The 22,936-nt window shown below is 46.6% G+C and overlaps 2 protein-coding genes across 5 annotated transcripts in view; both read left to right on the top strand.

The window, feature by feature from the left end:
• The window catches only part of rcc1l (RCC1 like), an 81,709-nt gene extending 62,840 nt beyond the window's left edge, over positions 1-18,869 (top strand). For 3 of the 4 annotated variants that reach the window (XM_070874611.1, XM_070874613.1, XM_070874612.1), the window contains exons 10-11: positions 5,190-5,275; positions 5,982-7,604. In XM_070874611.1, the coding sequence (XP_070730712.1) occupies positions 5,190-5,275; positions 5,982-6,059 (164 nt within the window). In that variant the 3' untranslated portion in view covers positions 6,060-7,604. Of the gene's footprint in view, positions 1-5,189; positions 5,276-5,981; positions 7,605-18,517 lie in introns of those variants that run through there. The other variant, XR_011592322.1, reaches the window with a different exon arrangement.
• Positions 16,375-21,405, top strand: nupr1b (nuclear protein 1b). The gene is made up of 3 exons (XM_070874614.1): positions 16,375-17,257; positions 20,097-20,205; positions 21,368-21,405. The coding sequence occupies exons 1-3, from the start codon at positions 17,036-17,038 to the stop codon at positions 21,403-21,405; spliced, it is 369 nt and encodes a 122-aa protein (XP_070730715.1). The 5' UTR covers positions 16,375-17,035.
• The last annotated feature ends 1,531 nt before the right edge of the window (positions 21,406-22,936 follow it).

Raw genomic sequence — 22,936 nt, 5'->3', positions numbered from 1 at the left:
CTTAGGCAACTTCCCCATCCGAGGGCTACCGCATCCAGTTTTGCCGAATAATAGCCAATAGGTCTTTGCCGATCCCCATGTTCTTGTGTCAGTATAGCTGTCATATATCCTTCTTTCTCATGGACAAACAGGGTAAATGGCTTACCACTGTCGGGGATTCCCAGAGCCGGTGCCGAACACAAAGCCTTTTTCAAACTCAGGAAGGCCTCTTGCTGTTCCTTAGTGAGGGTGATGGCTGCTTTAAGATTCCCGCGATGGCAGTTGGACTGATGGGCTACTGTTTAGTGCATGGAGGCTTGGTCCCGGTAAATGACACAGGCTCCATCTGGAGTAGGCCACAATCGTTCTTATCTTTAGCCCATATCGGGTGTTCCTTCAATTCTTCTTTCTTCAAAGTTCTAATTGACCATGTCACCCGACCATTCTCAAAATGCAACGATGAATCTATTTGGATTAGAACGTCCATTCCCAAAAGGGGTTGATCTACTGGGCCTATCCAGGCCGGCGTGGTTAGTTCATGTGGACCCAGCCCTATACGTACCGGTGTTGTCCTTTTAATTTCCACTTTATGGCCCCCAACTCCATAGGCTGTACGTGCCCTAGCATCCAACGGCAAAAAGTCTCCATATTGTAGGGGTAAGCATGTTAATTCTGCCCCTGTGTCTAAAAGACAGTCCACATCCTTATCGCCCACCCTCACAGTTATATCTAGCCCATCTCCCCTCTGTTGTATTAGTGCAAGGAGGGGGGCCAGGGTGGGCTCTAATTGTTTTTTGCTAGCCCAAGTAACTCCTTCTGTTGTTGTATTGTCAGTCGCTTAAATGCTTCTATGAGGTCGTTATCTTGTGACAAGCCTGGCTTGTTGGCTGAATTGTATCCCTGGCTGCGTCCTCTTCCCCAGCCGCGACCTTTCTGTTTTGCCCTGCACGTCTTGGCCCAGTGACCTTCTTTTCCACAATAATGACATTTTCCGGGTAATTTTCCTAATAACTTTATCAGAATCCTGGGATTTCCATCCCATAGCCTGTACAGCTCGGACTTTAGCTCCCATATTCCGATCTAATTGGTTACATCGATCCACCAATGCTGCAAAGGTAGTTCCTCTACCTTCCCAGTCCGGTAACACTACCTTAAGCATTTTGGACAGTTCTGGCTTTAGACCTGCCACGAAAGCTGCTTTCAGGGGTCCAAACGCTTGTTCATCCATTTCCTCATCTATATTATTCATACCCGAATGTTCTAGCCACGTACATCTAAACCGCTCGTCATACTCCAGGACCTCCTCTGTTCCTTTCTGTTGGCAGGCTGCAATTTTTCCCCAGTCTGTTTTAGCTGGACTGAAGGCTTGCAGCCAGTGTTTAATCGCCTCCCATCCTGCGTCTAATTCTTGCTCATCCTGCCCCAAAGCTACTTCTACCTTGTCGTGCAATTTTCTTCCCTGTGTTTTTGCCACCATTATGGTCAAAATTTGCACTCCGTCCCAGGGATGAAGTTGATATATATTTCTTAAGCGGTCCAATTGGTCCCACGTTTTCACTCCCCCTTTCTTTGGATTGGACAACTCCTTGGACCATTTATCAATTTTCTCTGGGTCTGCCGGATCATGAACTAAATATTTTGCATATACCCTTTTCCTCGTTTTTTTGGTTCCGTCCTCATCCGCAGTCTCGTCTGATTTGACTAAAACTCGTCTTTTTTTAAAAGGGGCAAAGCGCACCCCTAATTCTTCATCCTCCGACCCTGTATCATCGGAGGACTCAGAATTCGTATCTATTGGTCGTGTCTTCGGGTTTGCGCTTTTAATTTATCCAAACATGGGTACCCTGGGAATTGACCGATACATTTTCCTTTTCCTATTATTGTCTTTTGACCTAATGATTTTTTTCCATTCTTTAATTTCACCTTTAAGATCTTTAACTTCCGCTTCCGACCTTTCAAGTTCAAGTTTTTTCTGTCGCAGCTGTGCACAAACTGCTTGCAATTGATCCTTTGTACCGGTCAGTTCTCGATCATGTTGGGAATGCATTATAATTTCATTCCGCTTTCGGATCTATACCATAATGGTTAGGGACCATCGGGTTCGCTCTTTATTTTTCATACGGGTCGTTTTTCTCCAGACCCTTTTGATCTCGTCCAAGGACCATTGTCCTTTGGAGGTTCCGTACTTTTGTTCGATCTTAATACAGGTTTTAGATAAGTTGAATTGTTGCTCTATGTATTCTTTCAACTGTTCGAGGATTTCATCTATCGAAACCTCAGGTGGTGCCCGCCCGCCTTTAACAGTTGTAGGCAATTCTTTGCTCTTATCTCCTGCTGCCATAATACTGGGGTCTCAAGTCGTAGGCTTTCCAGCCGATCAGTAGGTCGATGATTAATTAACTAACACACCGCCGAAGTTTAGACGTCTATGGGAGCCCGAGCCGACTACCAACCGGAGGGTTCGCAAACCGGAGACTTTCGGAATCGCGTAGAAGGAGAGGCAAATTTAGACTTTTGACCGAGGACTTTTATAAAGAGGAGTCCTTACCTCAGTATGTAGGTCCGATGTCCAAAATTCAGTTTCTTTCCTTAGTGATCCTGTTCGCGACGCCAAAATTGTTAGATCTCTTAATTTTCAATGAAATGCAAACTCCGGTAGTTTTAACATAACTTTTATTTTGGCAGCAGCAACAAGCGTCTGGCTGATTGCCAGTTCCTTTGTCTTTCTGAGAACACATGGCCAAAATGGCTGTTCTTATACCTGGCTCAGTTTACAGAAAAGAACGCAGCTTCTTTGAACTTCTTGGCTCAATTGATATACTGTTAACCTTTAATTGGCTCGCTACCAAAGGTCCTAAAATGTCAAGTTGATTGATGACTTAATGCAACATGCTCCCACTCACGTAGCAACTCTGGCTGGGAAGTCTGTGAATTCTCACAGCCTGTCTGAATGCAGCCTGTTTGAATTCTCTATCACTGCATCCCCATCAAAATTATACCCTTTAGTTTATATTGCCTCTCCTCATTCTTCCTACCAAAATGCATCACTTCACACTTTTCTGCATTGATCAAATGTCACCCTGAGGTTATTCCACTTTTCCTCAGTACTGCTTCCTTCGAAAGGTTTTGTTCAATCTATACCCCTCAGCTCGCTCCTTATTGGTGAGTCTGTGTAGCTCTTCCTCCGTGTAGTGTTTCCATTGCCATTTCTCATATTTCTGCTTTGTGAACATGATATTCGCCCAAGGGGAGTGGTGTTGTGGAATGCAGGCTAACCCGTTACACCGACCGTCCGAACATATTTACCAAATGGGCCTGTGGTACGTACTGCAACACCAGCCTCACTGGGAATGGCAGTCCATTCTGGAAAACTTTTCCCCGTATCGCCAGAAGAGAACTTGCTGAACTGCAGCTAGTATCGCAAAGCTACCCACACTCACGGCAATCAAGGCTTCGCCACCTTCACTTTTAATTCCAGACAGTCTCGCAACAACTCCCAAAAAAGTGTGTGGCTTCATGAGGAATTTTTACATTTCCATACTCTTCCTGGCAACTTTTCCCATTGTCAATTCCTGTGTTTACCTCAGCTCAATTAATAGGCTCTTGCCGCTGAGTCAGAGAAATGTGGGTTCCAGTCCCACTCCAGAGACATGAGCATATATTCCACGCTGACATTCCCAGTGTAGTACTGAGGGAGTGCGGCACTGTCAGAGGGTCAGTACTGAGGGAGCGCTGCACTGTCGGAGGGGCAGTCCTGAGGGAGTGCCGCACTGTCAGAGAGGCAATACTGAGGGAGTGCCGCACTGTCAGAGAGGCAGTACTGAGGGAGTGCCGCACTGTCGGAGGGGCAGTACTGAGGAAGCGCTGCACTGTTGGAGGGGCAGTACTGAGGGAGCGCCACACTGTCTGAAGGAGTGCCGCATTGTCGGAGGAGCAGTACTGAGGGAGTGCCGCACTGTTGGAGGGCAGTGCTGAGGGAGCGTCACACTGTTGGAGGGGCAGTACTGAGTGAGTGCTGCACTGTCGGAGGGGCAGTACTGAGAGGGTGCCGCACTGTCGGAGGGTCAGTACTGAGGGAGCGTCACACTGTTGGAGGGGCAGTACTGAGGGAGTGCCGCACTGTCGGTGGGTCAGTACTGAGGGAGCACCACACTGTTGGAGAGTCAGTACTGAGGGAGCACCGCACTGTCGGTGGGTCGGTACTGAGGGAGCACCACACTGTTGGAGGGGCAGTACTGAGGGAGTGCCGCACTGTCGGTGGGTCAGTACTGAGGGAGCACCACACTGTTGGAGAGTCAGTACTGAGGGAGCACCGCACTGTCGGTGGGTCGGTACTGAGGGAGCACCACACTGTTGGAGAGTCAGTACTGAGGGAGTGCCGCACTGTCGGTGGGTCGGTACTGAAGGAGTGTTGGATTGTCGGTGGGTCAGTACTGAGGGAGTGTTGGATTGTCAGAGGCAATGTTCCCCCTAATTTTTTGGGGTGTGCGGTCCCTGTAACAGGCTGCATGGCCTATTCAAAGTTTCGAGCATGTGTGAAATTCCACATTGGACAGGCTGGTCCCAGTCTGCGCGGGACAGGCAGGCAGCTGCAGCCGTACTGCTCAGAGGGAACATTGGTTGGAGGTGCTATTTTTCGGATAAGACGTTTAAAAAGATCATGTGACATTATTTGAAGAGGAGCCAGAGAGTTTTCCCAATGACTTGGCCAATATTTATCCCTCAAGCAACATCACCAAAACACATCATTGCTGTTTGTGTGATCTTGCTCTGTGCATATTTCACAATCACTTGATCAAACCTTCCCATGGATTTGCCTGTTTTAATGCTTTCAGTGAAATCTGTACTCAAAGGCCTCAGGTTCTCTTAAAAACCTGAGCTTGGCTTGTGACATTGTTAGTTGAATTCAGATTGTGCAGTGCAAGTATACAGCATTTACCAGCATCAGTACTCTGCTGTCGGAGATTAACCCGATAAATCCAGCTAAACCCCCACACTAGCTTCGCTTTATCGTCATGTTCCTCTTGTGTTATGCTGCACATTAGCACGATTGTTTTGTTTGTATAACATCTACGTCTTATTTATATTAAATTTATGTAAAGTAATGAACCCTCTCGTTTAGCCAACCGTTGAGCTTCTACATTAGGGGCTAGGGAGGAGAAAGGAAAGTTTTTGATTGTTCACTCAGTAAAGTTATCTTCATGTTGCAGATCGTGGCGAGCTCTTTGTGTGGGGCAAGAACCTGCGAGGCTGCCTCGGCATTGGGAGAATGGATGATCAGTACTTCCCCTGGAGGGTAGGTCCTTCAGGTTCACAGAAATTTGGTGTTACAGTTCCGACAATTTCCACAACACAACACAACTTAGCAGACAAACTGGACTAAAGTTGAACAGCTGGGGGCAGTTTCTTCAAAACAAAATCTTGAATGGAATATTAACTATCTTCCTCCCAGGCCTTTCTCTTGGGTCAGTCATCAGGGACAATACATTCATTGATTTCCTCTAGTCTGCAGACTTGCATATATTAACATTACAAAGATAGACTGTCCAAAGGAGACTTTGATCTCATTATTTTCAAAAGACGGGCAGTGGCATCACCAGAGCTGGTTAGCTGACTCCTGTAAATGTGGATGGTTTTGTTCAGTATTGTGTCTTGGTCACTCTCCAGCTATGGAAGCAACAGTCAGGCTAACTGAGACCTATTGCTATTTCACATTTACATTGCTATCTAAAATCACCTCAAAATATAACACACAAATCCTCCATCTTGTCACACTTCGACCTTGTGCATCTGATCTGTCTTGTTTTTCTCCACTTGTTTGGTATCTATGATGGACTACAGAATGGAGCCCATTACTGGGGTCTGTGTCACTTACTATTCGTAATTTAACTCTTAGAGTCCAGGTTTCATTCTGGTGAATCTACGCTGCACTCCCTTTAAGGCCAATATATTCTTCCCAGAACTAATAGAGAAAGCAGCTAATTGTATCTTGTCTGTTTCAGGTAACGGTTCCTGGTGAGGTTGTGGACATGGCTTGTGGAGTGGACCACATGGTGGCTATTACAAGAGCCTTCATCTGAACTGACACTTGCTAAACACGATGAGAGATTAGAACGGGAATCCCCTCGGATTCTGGATCAAATCAGCTGTTGCTGGTTCCAGAGCTGGGCTCCAGCATCCAGAGAGTGTATGTGGATAAGAGTTCTCTTTTTAGGTCACAGTGTAGGTCTGCTTTGAACTGGTTATTGAAGTGAGACCTGGGATGTTATCACGATCAATTATTGGCAGTGAAGTAGAGCTGCCAGCCTCGTCGTATATTGATCTTTTAAAATGTGTTGTGTTTTCCTTCCATTCTCTAACCAATCGCTCTCTCTCTCTCTCTCTCTGGCTTTCCAGCTCTCCTTTCTTAACAGCTCTTCCATTTTGTCGCATTGTCTGTGATTTATTTTTTTCCTCTCTTCCTTTAGTTTAAAAATGGGTAGCAGTGCCATTCTAACTATGTCTATATGAGTGGCTGTGATGTTGTTACAGTTGCTATGGTAACAGTTGTGACCATTGATGTGAAGGTTGTCAACAGATCCAGGAATGTTCCTTCACCTAATCTCAGTCTGGGACATTCTCCCAACCAGTCACACTGAGGAACCCACTTTATTGTTCTTTGGGGAAGCAATGTTCTGATGCGATGGGCTAAAGATCTTTGCTCATGTTTCTGAATGACATTGTTTCAACCACCAGCACCTTTCCCAATCTCCCGTTACCTGGCCGTAGCAGAACTGTTGCTCATCTTCTCATTGTGTTTTTTATATAAAAATATTTGCAGTACAGGTATTTCAAATGACCATCATTGATAATCACAGCCCCTTTAACTCCCTGTGTGTGTTACTGTATCACAAGATACCACACACTTAGTGTAACATGCTGCTGTGATGTCACAATCCCCTGGGGCAGTGAACAGAATAACTCCAATCCAATAATACATGTTTAAGAGATGTAGAAATTCATTGGAAACAGATAGTTTGTACTGAGACAAGAATCCCGGATTTGCGGGTGTAAGTCTACTCCTTTCTGTACTGTCAGTTCCAAACTTCGACATGTCTAATTTGTGTAATTTTTTTTAAGTTAATGCGAGAAATAAGTAAAGGTTGTTCAGTCTGTGGACCATGAGGGATCTGATGTATCTGCCAATCCCTCCCCGGTGACAGTGACACTCGCTGCTCGTTGAGTTTCAATCCCAGCTTCACTGGCACGTTTCCACAAAGACTTTCCCTGGGACTTTTCAGAGAGAGAAAATGAACTGTTTCGAGTGAGACGTTGATGGAACTACTCGACAATTGTCCATGGATATTTATACAGCCTGGGCCAGTGACAATGATGTGGATACAAAGCTGGAAGTGATTGTGTGAGGGGCTTATCTTTCCGTGGTTTGCAGCAGGTTTGAAACGGTCATTGTAATGTGCTTTACAGAAGGACAGTGAACAGATAGCAGGATTTAATGAAGGGCCTGAAAAAGGTCAGCTCAGTCATGGCAGAAATTACCTGTGGCTTTTATTTCTGGTTTCTGCTCCTGGCCATCAGCAGTGACCGGTGGGAATAATATTAATAAATTGATTGTAAAAGATGATAAATGACAATGTATGGTAAATTTGATTGAGTTTAAAGTTCTGGCGATCTCTGGACAGGTCTGTGCAGCGGGATATTCAGAGCCAGAATTCCTGCTCCCAAGCACCAGCCTCCGGGAAAGTGCAGCTATATGGATGAAGGTGGAACTATTAGTAGGCTTGGTGATGGAGCGGATATGGGGTCGGAAGCTCATTTCGGGGTCAGATACGACACCAAGGTTGCGAACAGTGTGGTTCAGCCTCAGACAGTTACCTGGGAGAGGGATGGAGTCAGTGGCTAGGGAACGGAGTTTGTGGCGGGGACCGAAAACAATGGCTTCGGTCTTCCCAATTTATTTGGAGGAGATTTTGGCTCATCGGCTGTAAAGAATGTTGGTTCATCCTCAGGATGTGAACAGCACTAAATAAATCTCTTTTTTCTTACTTTACGGTAGTCTGAAGTTTGCCTCAACCCTCGCCCCGGTACTTTTCCAGCTCAGTCCTTTATGTACCGCCGGCAGCTTTTCAAACTACTGTGCTTACCCCTCTCCCCACTAAAACTCTCGACAACACAAACACCTGGCAGGTGCGGTATAAACCGATAAATCCCCGGGGCCTGATAGTCTGCATCCCAGAGTACTTAAGGAAGTGGCCCTAGAAATAGAGATGCATTGGTGATAATTTTCCAACAGTGTATTGACTCTGGATCAGTTCCTATGGACTGGAGGGTAGCTAATGTAACACCACTTTTTAAAAAGGGAGGGAGAGAGAAAGCGGGTAATTATAGACCGGTTAGCCTGACATCAGTAATGGGGAAAATGTTGGAATCAATCATTAAGGATGAAATAGCAGCGCATTTGGAAAGCAGTGACAGGATCGGACCAAGTCAGCATGGATTTATGAAAGGGAAATCATGCTTGACAAATCTTCTGGAATTTTTTGAGGATGTAACTTGCAGACTGGACAAGGGAGAACCAGTGGATGTGGTGTATTTGGACTTTCAAAAGGCTTTTGACAAGGTCCCGCACAAGAGATTGGTGTGCAAAATCAAAGCAAATGGTATTGGGGGTAATGTACTGACGTGGATAGAGAACTGGTTGGCAGACAGGAAGCAGAGTGTCGGGATAAACGGGTCCTTTTCAGAATGGCAGGCAGTGACTAGTGGAGTGCCGCAGGGCTCAGTGCTGGGACCCCAGCTATTTACAATATACATTAACGATTTAGATAAAGGAATTGGGTGTAATATCTCCAAGTTTGCAGATGACACTAAACTGGGTGGTGGTGTGAGCTGTGAGGAGGATGCTAAGAGGCTGCGGGGTGACTTGGGCAGGTTAGGTGAGTGGGCAAATGCATGACAGATGCAGTATAATGTGGATAAATGTGAGGTTATCCATTTTGGGGGCAAAAACACGAAGGCAGAATATTATCTGAATGGCGGCAGATTAGGAAAAGGGGAGGTGCAACAAGACCTGGGTGTCATGGTTCATCAGTCATTGAAAGTGGGCATGCAGATATAGCAGGCGGTGAAGAAGGCGAATGGTATGTTGGCCTTCATAGCGAGGGGATTTGAGTATAGGAGCAGGGAGGTCTTACTGCAGTTGTACAGGGCCTTTGTGAGGCCTCACCTGCAATATTGTGTTCAGTTTTGGTCTAATCTGAAGAAGTTCGTTCTTGCTATTGAGGGAGTGCAGCGAAGGTTCACCAGACTGATCTCTGGGATGGCTGGACTGACATATGAGGAGAGACTGGATCAACTGGGTCTTTATACACTGGAGTTTAGAAGGATGAGCGGGGATCTCATAGAAATGTATAAGATACTGACAGGACTGGACAGGTTAGATGCGGGAAGAATGTTCCCGATGTTGGGGAAGTCCAGAACCAGGGGACATAGTCTTAGGATAAGGGGTAAGCCATTTAGGACTGAGATGAGGAGAAACTTTTTCACAGAGAGTTGTTAACCTGTGGAATTCCCTGCCGCAAAGAGTTGTTGATGCCAGTTCATTGGATATATTCAAGAGGGAGTTAGATATGGCCCTTACGGCTAAAGAGATCAAGGGGTATGGAGAGAAAGCAGGAAAGGGGTACTGAGGGAATGATCAACCATGATCTTATTGAATGGCGGTGCAGGCTCGAAGGACCGAATGGCCTATTCCTGCACCTATTTTCTATGTTTAAACCGCTGCACGTTCCTGTAAATAAGCAAAATCCTGTTGATGCTAGAAATCAAACAAAACCAGAAGAAGCTGGAACGAGTGGGTTGGTCTGTCACAGAATCAGCGTTTCTGGGTTGGTACCCTTCATCAGAACTGGAAAATAAGAGATAGAAAGGAGAGGGGAAATACAGACACATGTACCCGGGGAGAGTATCAGTGAATCATTGTCGGATGATACAGATCCTCTCAGTTGTAATGGAATCATTAAAGAAACAAGACATTTGTGAGTAGCTGAGATGGGAAGAGAGGTCAGACTGGGACTGGGAGGGGGAAGTTACAAAACGTGGTGAGTCACAGGGAGCTGAGAATTAGAGTTGAGATGTTCAGGAAAGTGATCATCTCATCTGCATTTAGTCTCCCAATGTGGAGGAGATGCACTGTGAGCCACACAGGATACAGAGAGAGGAATACACGTGAATCGCTGTCTCAGTATTTGGAGTCCGGAACAGTGGTGTCCAGAGGTGAATGTTGCATTTCCTGTAGTGCACAGGAAGGTGCTGGGGGAATTGCTGTTGGAAGGGTGGAAGATATGTTTGGTGGTGGGGCCAGAAAGGGCAGACAATGATTACTGACTGCAGCAGTTGATGGTTTGGAAGAGGAGAATCAGTGGAGAGGTCAGTGCAGAAGCACGAGAGATGGGACAAGGATCCTTGGAAGAGGAGAAGCCTCAACTGAATTAAAAGGAGGATACAGAAGGTAAATCATCAGATGCAATGGAGATGGAAAACTGGAGAATGAAATTTAGTCCTTGTAGGAAGTGGGGTGGAAAGAACCATAATCCAGGGAATTGCAGAATTGGTGGGTGTAGTACTGGGTCTAGCGAGAAGGAGGGACTGAGGGAAATACTTATTAGTTAGGAAATGGTGTTAGGGAAATTGATGGGATTGAAGGCAGATAAATCTCCAGCGCCTGATAGTCTACATCCCAGAGTACTTAGGAAGTGGCCCTAGAAATAGTAGATGCATTGGTGATCATTTTCCAACAGTCGATAGACTCTGGATCAGTTCCTATGGATTGGAGGGGAGCTAATGAAACCCCACTTTTTAAAAAAAGGCGGGAGAGAGAAAAAACAGGAAATTATAGACCGGTTAGCCTGACATCAGTAGTGGTGAAAATGTTGCAATCAATTATTAAAGATATAATAGCAGAGCATTTGGAAAGCAGTGAGAGGATCGGTCCAAGTCAGTATGGATTTATGAAAGGGAAATCATGCTTGACAAATCTAGAATTTTTTGAGGATGTAATTTGTAGAGTGGATAAGGGAGAACCAGTGGATGTGGTGTATTTGGACTTTCAAAAGACTTTTGACAAGGTCCCACACAAGAGATTAGTGTGCAAAATTAAGGCACATGGGATTGGGGGTAATGCATAGAGAACTGGTTGGCAGACAGGAAGCAAAGAGTGGGAATAAATGGGTCGTTTTTTGAATGGCAGGCAGTGACTAGTGGGGTACCCCAAGGTTCAGTACTGGGACCCCAGCTATTTACAATATATATTAATGATTTAGACAAAGGTATTGAATGTAATATCTCCAAGTTTGCAGATGACACTAAGCTGGGTGGTAGTGTGAGCTGTGAGGCGGATGCTAAGAGGCTGCAGGGTGACTTGGACAGGTTAGGTGAGTGGGCAAATGCATGGCATATGCTGTATAAAGTGGATAAGTGCGAGGTTATCCATTTTGGTGGCAAAAACAGGAAGGCAGATTATTATCTGAATGGTGACCGATTAGTAAGAGGGGAGGTGCATCAAGACCTGGGTGTCATGGTACATCAGTCATTGAAAAGTAGTAATCTCAGGATTGCTACCAGTGCCACGTGCTAGTCAGAGTAGGAATCGCAGGATAGCTCAGATGAATACATGGCTTGAGCAGTGCTGCAGAAGGGAGGGATTCAATTTCCTGGGGCATTAGAACCGGTTCTGGGGGAGGTGGGACCAGTACAAACCGGACGGTCTGCACCTGGGCAGGACCGGAACCAATGTTCTAGGGAGAGTGTTTGCTAGTGCTGTTGGGGAGGAGTTAAACTAATATGACAGGGGGATGGGAACCTATGCAGGGAGACAGAGGGAAATAAAATGGAGTCAGAAGCAAAAGATAGAAAGGAGAATAGTAAAAGTGGAGGGCAGAGAAACCCAAGGCAAAAAGCAAATAGGGCCACATTACAGCAAAATTCTAAAGGGGCAAAGTGTGTTAAAAAGACAAGCCTGAAGGTTCTGTGCCTCAATGCGAGGAGTATTCAGAATAAAGTGGATGAATTAACTGCGCAGATAGCAGTTAACGGATACTCTGTGATTGGCATTGGGGGACCAAGGAACTCAACATCCAGCGGTATTCAGCATTTAGGAAGGATAGACAGAAAGGTAAAGGAGGCGAGGTGGCGATGCTGGTTAAAGAAGAAATTAATGCAATAGTAAGGAAGGACATTAGCTTGGATGATGTGGAATCGGTATGGGTGGAGCTACAGAATACCAAAGGGCAGAAAACGCTAGTGGGAGTTGTATACAGGCCACCAAATAGTAGTAGTGAGGTTGGGGACCGCATCAAACAAGAAATAAGGGATGTGTGCAATAAAGGTACAGCAGTAATCATGGGCGATTTTAATCTACATATTGATTGGACTAACATAACTGGTAGCAATGCGGTGGAGGAGGATTTCCTGGAGTGTATTAGGGATGGTTTTCTAGATCAATATGTCGAGGAACCAACCAGAGAGCTAGCCATCCTAGACTGGGTGATGTGTAATGAGAAGGGACTAATTAGCAATCTTATTGTGCGAGGCCCCTTGGGGAAGAGTGACCATAAAATGGTAGAATTCTTCATTAAGATGGAGAGTGACAAAGTTAATTTGGAAACTAGGATCCTGAATTTAAGGAATGGTAACTTCGACGGTATGAGATGTGAATTGGCTGGAATAAACTGGCAAAGGATACTTAAAGGGTTGACGGTGGATAAGCAATGGCAAACATTTAAAGATCACATGGATGAACTTCAGCAATTGTACATCCCTGTCTGGAGTAAAAGTAAAACAGGGAAGGTGGCTCAACCATGGCTAACAAAGGAAATTAAGGATAGTGTTAAAGCCAAGGAAGAGGCATATAAATTGGCTAAAAAAAGCAACAAACCTGAGGACTGGGAGAAATTTAGAATTCAACGAGGAGGACTAAGGGTTTAATTAAGAGGGGTAAAATAGAGTACGAGAGGAAGCTTGCAGGGAACATAAAAACTGACTGCAAAAGCTTCTATAAACATGTGAAGAGAAAAAGATTAGTGAAGTCAAACGTAGGTCCCTTGCAGTCGGATTCAGGTTAATTTATAATGGGGAACAAAGAAATGGCAGATTAATTGAACCAATACTTCGGTACTGTCTTCACGAAAGAAGACACAAATAAGCTTCCGAATGTACTAGGGTACTAGGTCTAGTGAGAAGGAGAAGCTGAAGAATATCCTTATTAGGTGGGAAATTGTGTTAGGGAAATTGATGGGATTGAAGGCTGATAAATCCCTGTGGCCTGATAGTCTGCATCCCAGAGTACTTAAGGAGGTGGCCCTAGAAATAGTGGATGCATTGGTGATCATTTTCCAACAGTTTATTGACTCTGGATCAGTTCCTATGGACTGGAGGGTAGCTAATGTAACACCACTTTTTTAAAAAAAAAGGAGGGAGAGAGAAAGCGGGTAATTATAGACCAGTTAGCCTGACATCAGTAATGGGGAAAATGTTGGAATCAATCATTAAGGATGAAATAGCAGCGCATTTGGAAAGCAGTGACAGGATCGGACCAAGTCAGCATGGATTTATGAAAGGGAAATCATGCTTGACGAACCTTCTGGAATTTTTTGAGGATGTAACTAGCAGAGTGGATAAGTGAGAACCAGTGGATGTGGTGTATTTGGATTTTCAAAAGGCTTTTGACAAGGTCCCGCACAAGAGATTGGTGTTCAAAATCAAAGTGCATGGTATTGGGGGTAATGTACTGATGTGGATAGAGAACTGGTTGGCAGACAGGAAGCAGAGAGTCGGGATAAATGGGTCCTTTTCAGAATGGCAGGCAGTGACTAGTGGAGTGCCGCAGGGCTCAGTGCTGGGACCCCAGCTATTTACAATATACATTAACAATTTAGATGTAGGATTTGAGTGTAATATCTCCAAGTTTGTGGATGACACTAAACTGGGTGGCGGTTGAGCTGTGAGGGGGACGCTAAGAGGCTGCAGGGTGACTTGGATAGGTTAGGTGAGTGGGCAAATGCATGGCAGATGCAGTATCATGTGGATAAATGTGAGGTTTTCCATTTTGGGGGCAAAAACACAAAGGCAGAATATTATCTGAATGGCGGCAGATTAGGAATAGGGGAGGTGCAACGAGACCTGGGTGTCATGATTCATCAGTCACTGAAAGTGGGCATGCAGGTACAGCAGGTGGTGAAGAAGGCACATGGTATGTTGGCCTTCACAGCTAGGGGATTTGAGTATAGGAGCAGGGAGGTCTTACTGCAGTTGTACAGGGCCTTAGTGAGGCCTCACCTGGAATATTGTGTTCAGTTTTGGTCTCCTAATCTGAGGAAGGACGTTCTTGCTATTGAGGGAGTGCAGCCAAGGTTCACCAGACTGATCCCTGGGATGGCAGGACTGACATATGAGGAGAGACTGGATCAACTGAGCCTTTATTCACTGGAGTTTAGAAGGATGAGAGGGGATCTCATAGAAACGTATAAAATTCTGACGGGACTGGACAGGTTAGATGCGGGAAGAATGTTCCTGATGTTGGGGAAGTCCAGAAGCAGGGGAAATAGTCTTAGGATAATGGGTAGGCCATTTAGGACTGAGATGAGAAACTTCTTCACTCAAGCGAGTTGTTAACCTGTGGAATTCCCTGCCGCGGAGAGTTGTTGATGCCAGTTCATTGGATATAATTAAGAGGGAGTTAGATATGGCCCTTACGGCTAAGGGGATCAAGGGGTATGAAGAGAAAGCAGGAAAGGGGTACTGAAGGAATGATCAGCCATGATCATATTGAATGGTGGTGCAGGCTCGAATGGCTTGCTCCTGCACCTATTTTCTCTGTTTCTATGTGTGGAAAGCTCATCCCTGGAAATAGAGAGAGGTCCAGGAAACGAAGAGTCAGAGATGGATCACATTGAAAGGGAACACAAATAGGTCATTCAGTTAGATCCAGGCTGATCAGTATCTCATTTACCCACCTTGGCTCCATATCCCGTGATACGCTTACCCAACAAGCTCCAACTGACCCTCAGCATTCATCGCTTTTTTGGATGAGAGAGTTCCAGATTTCCGCCACCCTTTGTGTGAAGAAGTGTTTCCTGATTTCACTTTAATGTTAAGGTCATGCCCCCTAGTTCTGGACTCCCCCCAGAAGAAATCATTTCTCTATCTACCCGACTGAATCATCATTTTAAACACCTCAATCTTCTAAACAAATGGGAATACAAGTCAAGTTTATGCAACCTGTCCTCATAATTTACCCCTCTAATCCCTAGTATCGTTCTGGTGAGTCTGCATTGCAGCTCCTCCAAGGGCAATATATCCTTCCTGGGGTGCTGTGCCCAGAACTGAACATGTTTGCAGCGTAGTAAATAAAACTCTACGGGTGAGCGCATCATCAACACTCAGCAGTGCAGTGGAAGAGGAGGCCATTGAAGGGAGCAGTGTTCAACATCAATAAGACAGGAATAGCGACTCCTTCACATGAAAGAAGTGAGTGGAGTTAAAGGAAAAACTGTTGCAGGTGAGACAAGGCAGAGTGTCGTTGTTCAAGGAGATGTCCTGCTAGAGGGAAGGAAAAAAAGGCAAGACTTGCACTTATATAGCACCTTTCATGGCCACCAGACAACTCAGTGCTTTACAGCCAATGAAGTACTTTTTGAAGTTTAGTCACTTGTTATAATGTGGGAAACGCAGCAGCCAATTTGTGCATAGCAAGCTCCCACAAACAGCAATGTGATAACGACCAGATAATTTTTTTTATTGATGTTCATTGAGGGATAAACATTGGCCAGGACACAAAGGGGATAACTCCCCTGCTCTTCAAAATAGTGCCATGGGATCTTTTACATCCATCTGAGAGGGCAGACGGGGCCTCTGTTTAACATCTCATCCGAGAGATGTTAGCCTAGATTTTTGTGCTCAAATCTCTGGAGTAGGGATTTGAATCCACAACCTTCTGACTCAGAGGTAAGAGTGCTGCCCACTGAGACACAGCTGACAATGACATCACGGAGAAACTATACAACGGTGAACTGAAGAAGGGCAAGGGAGCCTGTGTGAGGTGTAGAAGGTCGACAGGCGGTCAGGGTCAGAGAATCAAATTGTTTCTGTTCATCTGGTAACATTAAATCCCAGTCTATTTCTCAACCTGTAACCAGGGCTGTAGTAATACCCACCCTCCTGTATGGCTCAGAGACATGGACCACATACAGTAGACACCTCAAGTCGCTGGAGAAATACCACCAATGATGTCTCCGCAAGATCCTGCAAATCCCCTGGGAGGACAAATGCACCAACGTTAGCGTCCTCGACCAGGCCAACATCCCCAGCATTGAAGCACTGGGCACATTGTCCGCATGCCTGACACAAGACTCCCAAAGCAAGCGCTCTACTCTGAACTCCTTCACGGCAAACGAGCCAAAGGTGGGCAGAGGAAATGTTTCAAGGACGCCCTCAAAGCCTCTCTGATAAAGTGCAACATCCCCACTGATACCTGGGAATCCTTGGCTAAAGACCATCCTAAGTGGAGGAAGTGCATCCGGGAGGGCGCTGAGCACCTCGAGTCTCATTGCCGAGAGCATGCAGAAAGCAAGTGCAGGCAGCAGAAAGAGCGTGCGGCAAACCAGTCCCACCCACCCCTTCCCTCAACGACTATCTGTCCCACATGTGACAGGGACTGTGGTTCTTGTATTGGACTGTTTAGTCACTTAAGAACTCATTTTTAGAGTGGAAGCAAGCTTCTTTGATTCCGAGGGACTGTCTATGATGAACCTGGTGACTTAATAGTTAACCAAAACCAGGAACGGTCTTGAAAACCAAATCAATCTGTCGCTCTGACAACTTAAACACCACACCTCTGAAAACTGCTTCAAAAAGCAGCCTGTCCCACCCTGCCCTGACATCACAGTCAACCAATGAAGGCATACAGAGTGAGTAAGCCCAGTCCAGCCCAGCACAGCACAACTCACAAGGCAGCTCCCAGTCCCAGCTCCGACCTCCCTCCAGACTGTGAGCCCCGGGCACCATGTCCAGCGATAGCCTGGAGTCCTTTGAAGAAATGCATTATGATGAGTACGAGTATTACAACCTGGCGGATTACCCGGCCCACAGCGGAGGGAAGGGAAAGAGCAAGAAGGAGATGGGTCGGAACACCAACCGCCACTGCCCAGCAGGGCACGAAAGGAAAATTACGGAAAAACTGTACAACAGTGAGCTGAAGAGGAAGAGAGCCCGGAGCCTGGGACAGGTAGGCAACCAGGGGGCCCCCAGGTGCGCAGCCTCCCTTCCCTCCCTCCACCCCCCCAGGTATGCAGCCCCCCCCCCCCCCAGGTATGCAGCCCCCTCCCTCCCTCCCTCCCAGGTGTGCAGCCTCCCTTCCCCTGCGGCTGCCAATATGGGGAAGCTGGAAGGAAACGCTGATAAAGATGAGTTGTGACAACCCAACGTAAATGAGAACGGGCGGTCTCTCTCCTACCAGCCCCTGTTGGGGACTTACCTCCAGGGAGTTTCTCCTTTCTGCTCATTGTTTGGACACAGCCGTTGCCCCTCCTCTACCTACTAAGTTGGATTTATCTCTTTTAAACTAGTCGGGTGCTCCAGGTGTGGTGGGGAGCAGGGTTTGATTCCCAGTCTGTGCTGAATTAGGGGAATTAATAGGGTTTGCGGTCGGTCTCAGGAGGGGGAAATCAGCAGGGTTTCTGTTCCTGATCATCCGTGACAGGTATGTGGATCTGGAATGAGGGCATGATCAGGCCTGACTCTGATCACCCCTAGTCAAATAGCCTATTGACGGTAACTGGCTGGGTTCACACATGAAGATTGGCCTTGTGGATGAGGTACAGGAGAGCAGCCATTGTGTGAAAGTGGGGAGAAGAAAATGGGGAAAATGCAAATTTTATAAACTGAGTATCCACAGCTTATCAGAGGCCATTCAGCCCCTCGAGCCCGTTCCACCATTCAATTACATCATGGATGATGTCTCCATTTTCCTGCCTTTAATCCACATCTCGATACCGTTACCCAACAAAACTCTATCGCTCTCAGTCTTGTAAATTTCAATTGACCCCAGCATCCACAGCCTTTTGAGGGATTCCCACAGCCTTGTGTGTGTGAAGTGCGTCATGATTTCACCCCTGAACGGCCTGGCTCTAATTTTAAGGTTGTGCCCCTAGTTCTGGATTTCCCCCACCAGAGGAAGTAATTACTCACTATCTACCCTATCGAATCTTTTCATCATTTTAAACATCTCAATTCGATCACCCCTCCACCTTCTAAACTCGAGCAATTTCTGATTTAGGCACTGCCCAGTCTGGCCTCCATGGGGATTCCAGTCCAGTCCCACACGATGTGATTGGCTCTCAGTATATACAGGGCAGCTGGGGGTGGGCAATAACTCCTGCCAATGTTCCACACATCCCCAGTGTAAACAAAGTCTGATCAAGGATTGACATTATTTCAGCCCATGGCCATATTAAAGAGAAATTGTTTCTGTGCTTTGCCTTCACAGATTCGCACCTTGATGGTGAGACCTGCTTCCTGAGTACGGCCTCTTGCTGTTTCGTGATGTTTTCCAACCATCGTCTCACTACTTTCCCAGTGCTGGCTAAAGATAATTGTTTATTGAGGCAACTTTCGATAATGTTCGGGGAAGTGAATAGTAACCTTTGATAAAGCTCCCGTTGTGGCAAATCTGACATCAGGCATTAAAGTAGTCGGGTCAGTGTGTAATGTGAAGAGGTGTAGTGCTGTTTGTTACTAATAGAAAATGTAGCAAGAGTGAAACTGTACAATAATGTGGTGATTGGCATTATTGATTTGTTAAAATGTTTTCCTGTATTAAACGAAGCTGTAAATGAAAATGAGACACAAGTCCTGCCCGTTTTATTTGTAGTATGACTTTTTGTAGAGTTCTCGGTGTGGGGGGAATAGGTTAAAGCAAGAAACTGTTGGCAGTCAACATCACAGTGATTGGAACAGTGATAAAGAACGACACAATGCGCGTGCGCTGAAAACCAGCTTTTCCGATCCGTCATGCTCCGGCATCTTGGGAGCGAGGATATTTGCAAGGGCAAGATTGTGATATTTACCCATATTATCTTGCCCAGCCACTGTCCTCAAAACTCTTGCGCCTGATAAAAGCAGGTGCAGAGCCTACTTATACAGGCATAAGAGTTTTAAAACACACTTAAAACATAAAAAATAAAACCCTGCGTTAAATTTATTTTAAACCATAATTAAAAAAACTTTTTAAAAACTCAAAAAAAAATTTTTTCTATTTATTACCTTTCATTTCAATTAATTTTATTTATGTGAGGTGTGTTTTTTATTTTTTATTTGGTGTTATTGTGTTTGCTATTAATTGAGAAAAAAACCCCAATGAGAACTGGTATTACGGAGTTTCCATTACTATTAATTGAGAATACTAAACCTGATTGGCTGAGCACTCACATGTGACTGCACCATCTCCGTGGGAAGATGCAGCGCAGGAAGAGAAGGCCTCCCCACCAGAATCCCACACTCCTCCCGGACCACCAGGTACTTTTGGAAAAAGTCTCCGGCTGCAATTTCAGGGCCACTATGAATGAGAACCTTCTCCCCCCCCCCCAAACACACAAAACTCTAATAGAAAAAATACATCACATTTTTATTAATTTAAATTAGTTATTTATGTATTATAAAAAATATATATTTTTCTGATTTAAAAAAAAGTTTTTAAAATTATGGTTTAAAATACATTTAACACAGGATTTTAAAATATTATTTTTTATGTTTTAAGTGTGTTTTAAAACGCCTGTATATGTAGGCTATGCCCCTGCTTTTATTAGGCGCAAGAGTTTTCAGGACATCCGCTGGGCAAGATATGGGTAAATCCCGCAAATTTGGCCCATGCAAATGTCCTCGCTCCCGAGATGCGGAGGATCTGTCCAGCTTGATAGATCGGAAAAGCCGGTTTTCACCGCATGTGCATTGTGTGCTGAAAACCGGCTTTTGCAATACGGACCGGGAGGCCGGAATTTCTGGGCCAACTTACGGAGTTCCCATTATTTTGAATGAGTATATACTTTACCTGGACTGGCTGCCGATAGCCATGTGACTGCAGCTCCAGTCCTGCCCATGACCTGACGTGCACGCGCTCCGACGCGCAGTCAGTGGAGGCCTCAGGAAGGAGAACCCGCGTGGGCGCAGCAGGAACAGGTAGGTGCAAGTCTTTTTTTACCCGATCGCTGGCAGGAAGCAGCCGGCCGGGATTTCTGGGCCATTACACCTTAAATGCTAAGATTTGAAATGAAGCTGAGGAGAGTGAACTTGCTGAGAAGCTGCTTGGGTCACTAAAGGTGGCAATGCAAGGAGATAAGGCCACATAACAAATTGCACCAAATGGTGGTTTTATCTGGAAAGCAGACAGCAGAGAGGCGAGGAGGTAATGTTGACTTCAATGGGAAAGCAACCCGGGCGATGTAGATCTTCTGCCGTTTCGCCATCACATGTTTTGTGACTCCCATTAAGTATTAGTTTCTATAACCTAGTGAAATCTAGCCTGCTTGTTCAGAGTTACTTCTTAATAACCCTGATTGCAAGTTTGTAGCCTGAGGTACACAGAGTAGCAGGTTTGTCTGGATATAAAAGGTGTCCATACTATTTATGGTGAGCTGATCAGCAGCATTAGTGGGTCATTCAACACCTCGGAACTGCTATGTTGTCAGATAATTTGTGTCTGTCCATGGGGATGAGAATTGCTCCAGGGACTGGGGTCAGGGATCAGGGGACTGGGGTCAAGGGATTAGGGTCAGGGGACTGGGGGGTCAGGGAATGGGGACAGGGATCAGGGGACAGGACAGGGGTCAGGGACTGGGGACAGTACTGGGGTCAGACTGGGGGCTCGGATCTTTGTCCCTTACTGTTCCCGAGTTCTGGTTTTATCGGTTAACTTGTCCAGCCTGGAGCTCCATGAGTTGGACCGAAGGTTACTGGGATCAACCATTTTAATTCCTGGGAATATATATAATTGGGACCACGAAAGGGCAACAAAGTTGTACTATTAGACTGAGTTCTCATCTTGGTGAGAAATTCCTGGAGTTTGATTTATTTGCTGGGTTTTCAGGAGATGGGGATGGGTAGGAACAGTCCATTGCCGATTATATCCAGGCTGGTCGATCCTGTCTTGCTCTGTATCTGTGGTGGGGTATCTGACAGTACGAATTTATAGTGTTTGATTAGAACTGTGCATCTTAATTCACTCGAGTTGACGATGGATAAAGTCTGATTTGACTGCCTCTTTAATATTAATAGTCACTGATTTGCAGTCAGTCCTAACACGTGAGGTAAATTCATGTAATTTAAAGGTAATTGTCAACAGAATCATCAAGTGCACAGACACCTTCAATCATATCGTAAACGCAGAGAGTGAGGCTGAGATAAAGTGGGGCCGATTTTCGTCTCGTGGTGTAGTGGTTATGGCCTGGTGATGTACTCACAGCTCCGTCTGTGTGTACAGTTCACAGAGCCAGGGACAGGTCTGGTTGACAGATTCACAGAACCAGGGACAGGTCTGGTTGGCAGGTTCACAGAGCCAGGGACAGGTCTGGTTGGCAGGTTTACAGAGCCAGGGACAGGTCTGGTTGGCAGGTTCAGAGAGCCAGGGACAGATCTGGTTGACAGGTTCACAGAGCCAGGGACAGGTCTGGTGGACAGGTCTGGTTGGCAGGTTCACAGAGCCAGGAACAGATCTGGTTGGCAGGTTCACAGAGCCAGGGACAGATCTGGTTGACAGGTTCACAGAGCCAGGGACAGGTCTGGTTGGCGGGTTCACAGAGCCATGGACAGGTCTGGTTGGCGGGTTCACAGAGCCAGGGACAGGTCTGGTTGGCGGGTTCACAGAGCCAGGGACAGGTCTGGTTGGCGGGTTCACAGAGCCAGTGACAGGTCTGGTTGGCAGGTTCACAGAGCCAGGGACAGGTCTGGTTGGCAGGTTCACAGAGCCAGGGACAGGTCTGGTTGGCAGGTTCACAGAGCCAGGGACAGGTCTGGTTGGCGGGTTTACAGAGCCAGGGACAGGTCTGGTTGGCGGGTTCACAGAGCCAGGGACAGGTCTGGTTGGCGGGTTCACAGAGCCATGGACAGGTCTGGTTGGCGGGTTCACAGAGCCAGGGACAGGTCTGGTTGGCGGGTTCACAGAGCCAGGGACAGGTCTGGTTGGCGGGTTCACAGTGCCAGGGACAGGTCTGGTTGACGGGTTCACAGAGCCAGTGACAGATCTGGTTGGCAGGTTCACAGAGCCAGGGACAGGTCTGGTTGGCGGGTTCACAGAGCCAGGGACAGGTCTGGTTGGCGGGTTCACAGAGCCATGGACAGGTCTGGTTGGCGGGTTCACAGAGCCAGGGACAGGTCTGGTTGGCGGGTTCACAGAGCCAGGGACAGGTCTGGTTGGCGGGTTTACAGAGCCAGGGACAGGTCTGGTTGGCGGGTTCACAGAGCCAGGGACAGGTCTGGTTGGCGGGTTCACAGAGCCAGGGACAGGTCTGGTTGGCGGGTTCACCGTGCCAGGGACAGGTCTGGTTGGCGGGTTCACAGTGCCAGGGACAGGTCTGGTTGGCGGGTTCACAGTGCCAGGGACAGATCTGGTTGGCGGGTTCACAGTGCCAGGGACAGGTCTGGTTGGCGGGTTCACAGAGCCAGGGACAGGTCTGGTTGGCGGGTTCACAGTGCCAGGGACAGATCTGGTTGGCGGGTTCACAGTGCCAGGGACAGATCTGGTTGGCGGGTTCACAGTGCCAGGGACAGGTCTGGTTGGCGGGTTCACAGAGCCAGGGACAGGTCTGGTTGGCGGGTTCACAGTGCCAGGGACAGATCTGGTTGGCGGGTTCACAGTGCCAGGGACAGGGCTGGTTGAGTGCGGAGAGCACACTGGTGGTAGAAGTGGAAAATT

The sequence above is a fragment of the Pristiophorus japonicus genome, unplaced genomic scaffold (genome assembly GCF_044704955.1).
Source record: "Pristiophorus japonicus isolate sPriJap1 unplaced genomic scaffold, sPriJap1.hap1 HAP1_SCAFFOLD_907, whole genome shotgun sequence".
Lineage (NCBI taxonomy): Eukaryota > Metazoa > Chordata > Chondrichthyes > Pristiophoridae > Pristiophorus > Pristiophorus japonicus.
This window is presented reverse-complemented; position numbering and strand designations above follow the sequence as displayed.

What these genes read in the sequence shown, in the direction of transcription:
- nupr1b (XM_070874614.1), top strand. Translation starts at nt 17,036, where the DNA reads ATGTCCAGCGATAGCCTGGAGTCCTTTGAAGAAATGCATTATGATGAG. An exon ending in GAGCCCGGAGCCTGGGACAG is followed by an intron (nt 17,258 to 20,096) that starts GTAGGCAACCAG and finishes GGCTGCCGATAG; the next exon opens with CCATGTGACTGCAGCTCCAG. An exon ending in CGTGGGCGCAGCAGGAACAG is followed by an intron (nt 20,206 to 21,367) that starts GTAGGTGCAAGT and finishes AATTGTCAACAG; the next exon opens with AATCATCAAGTGCACAGACA.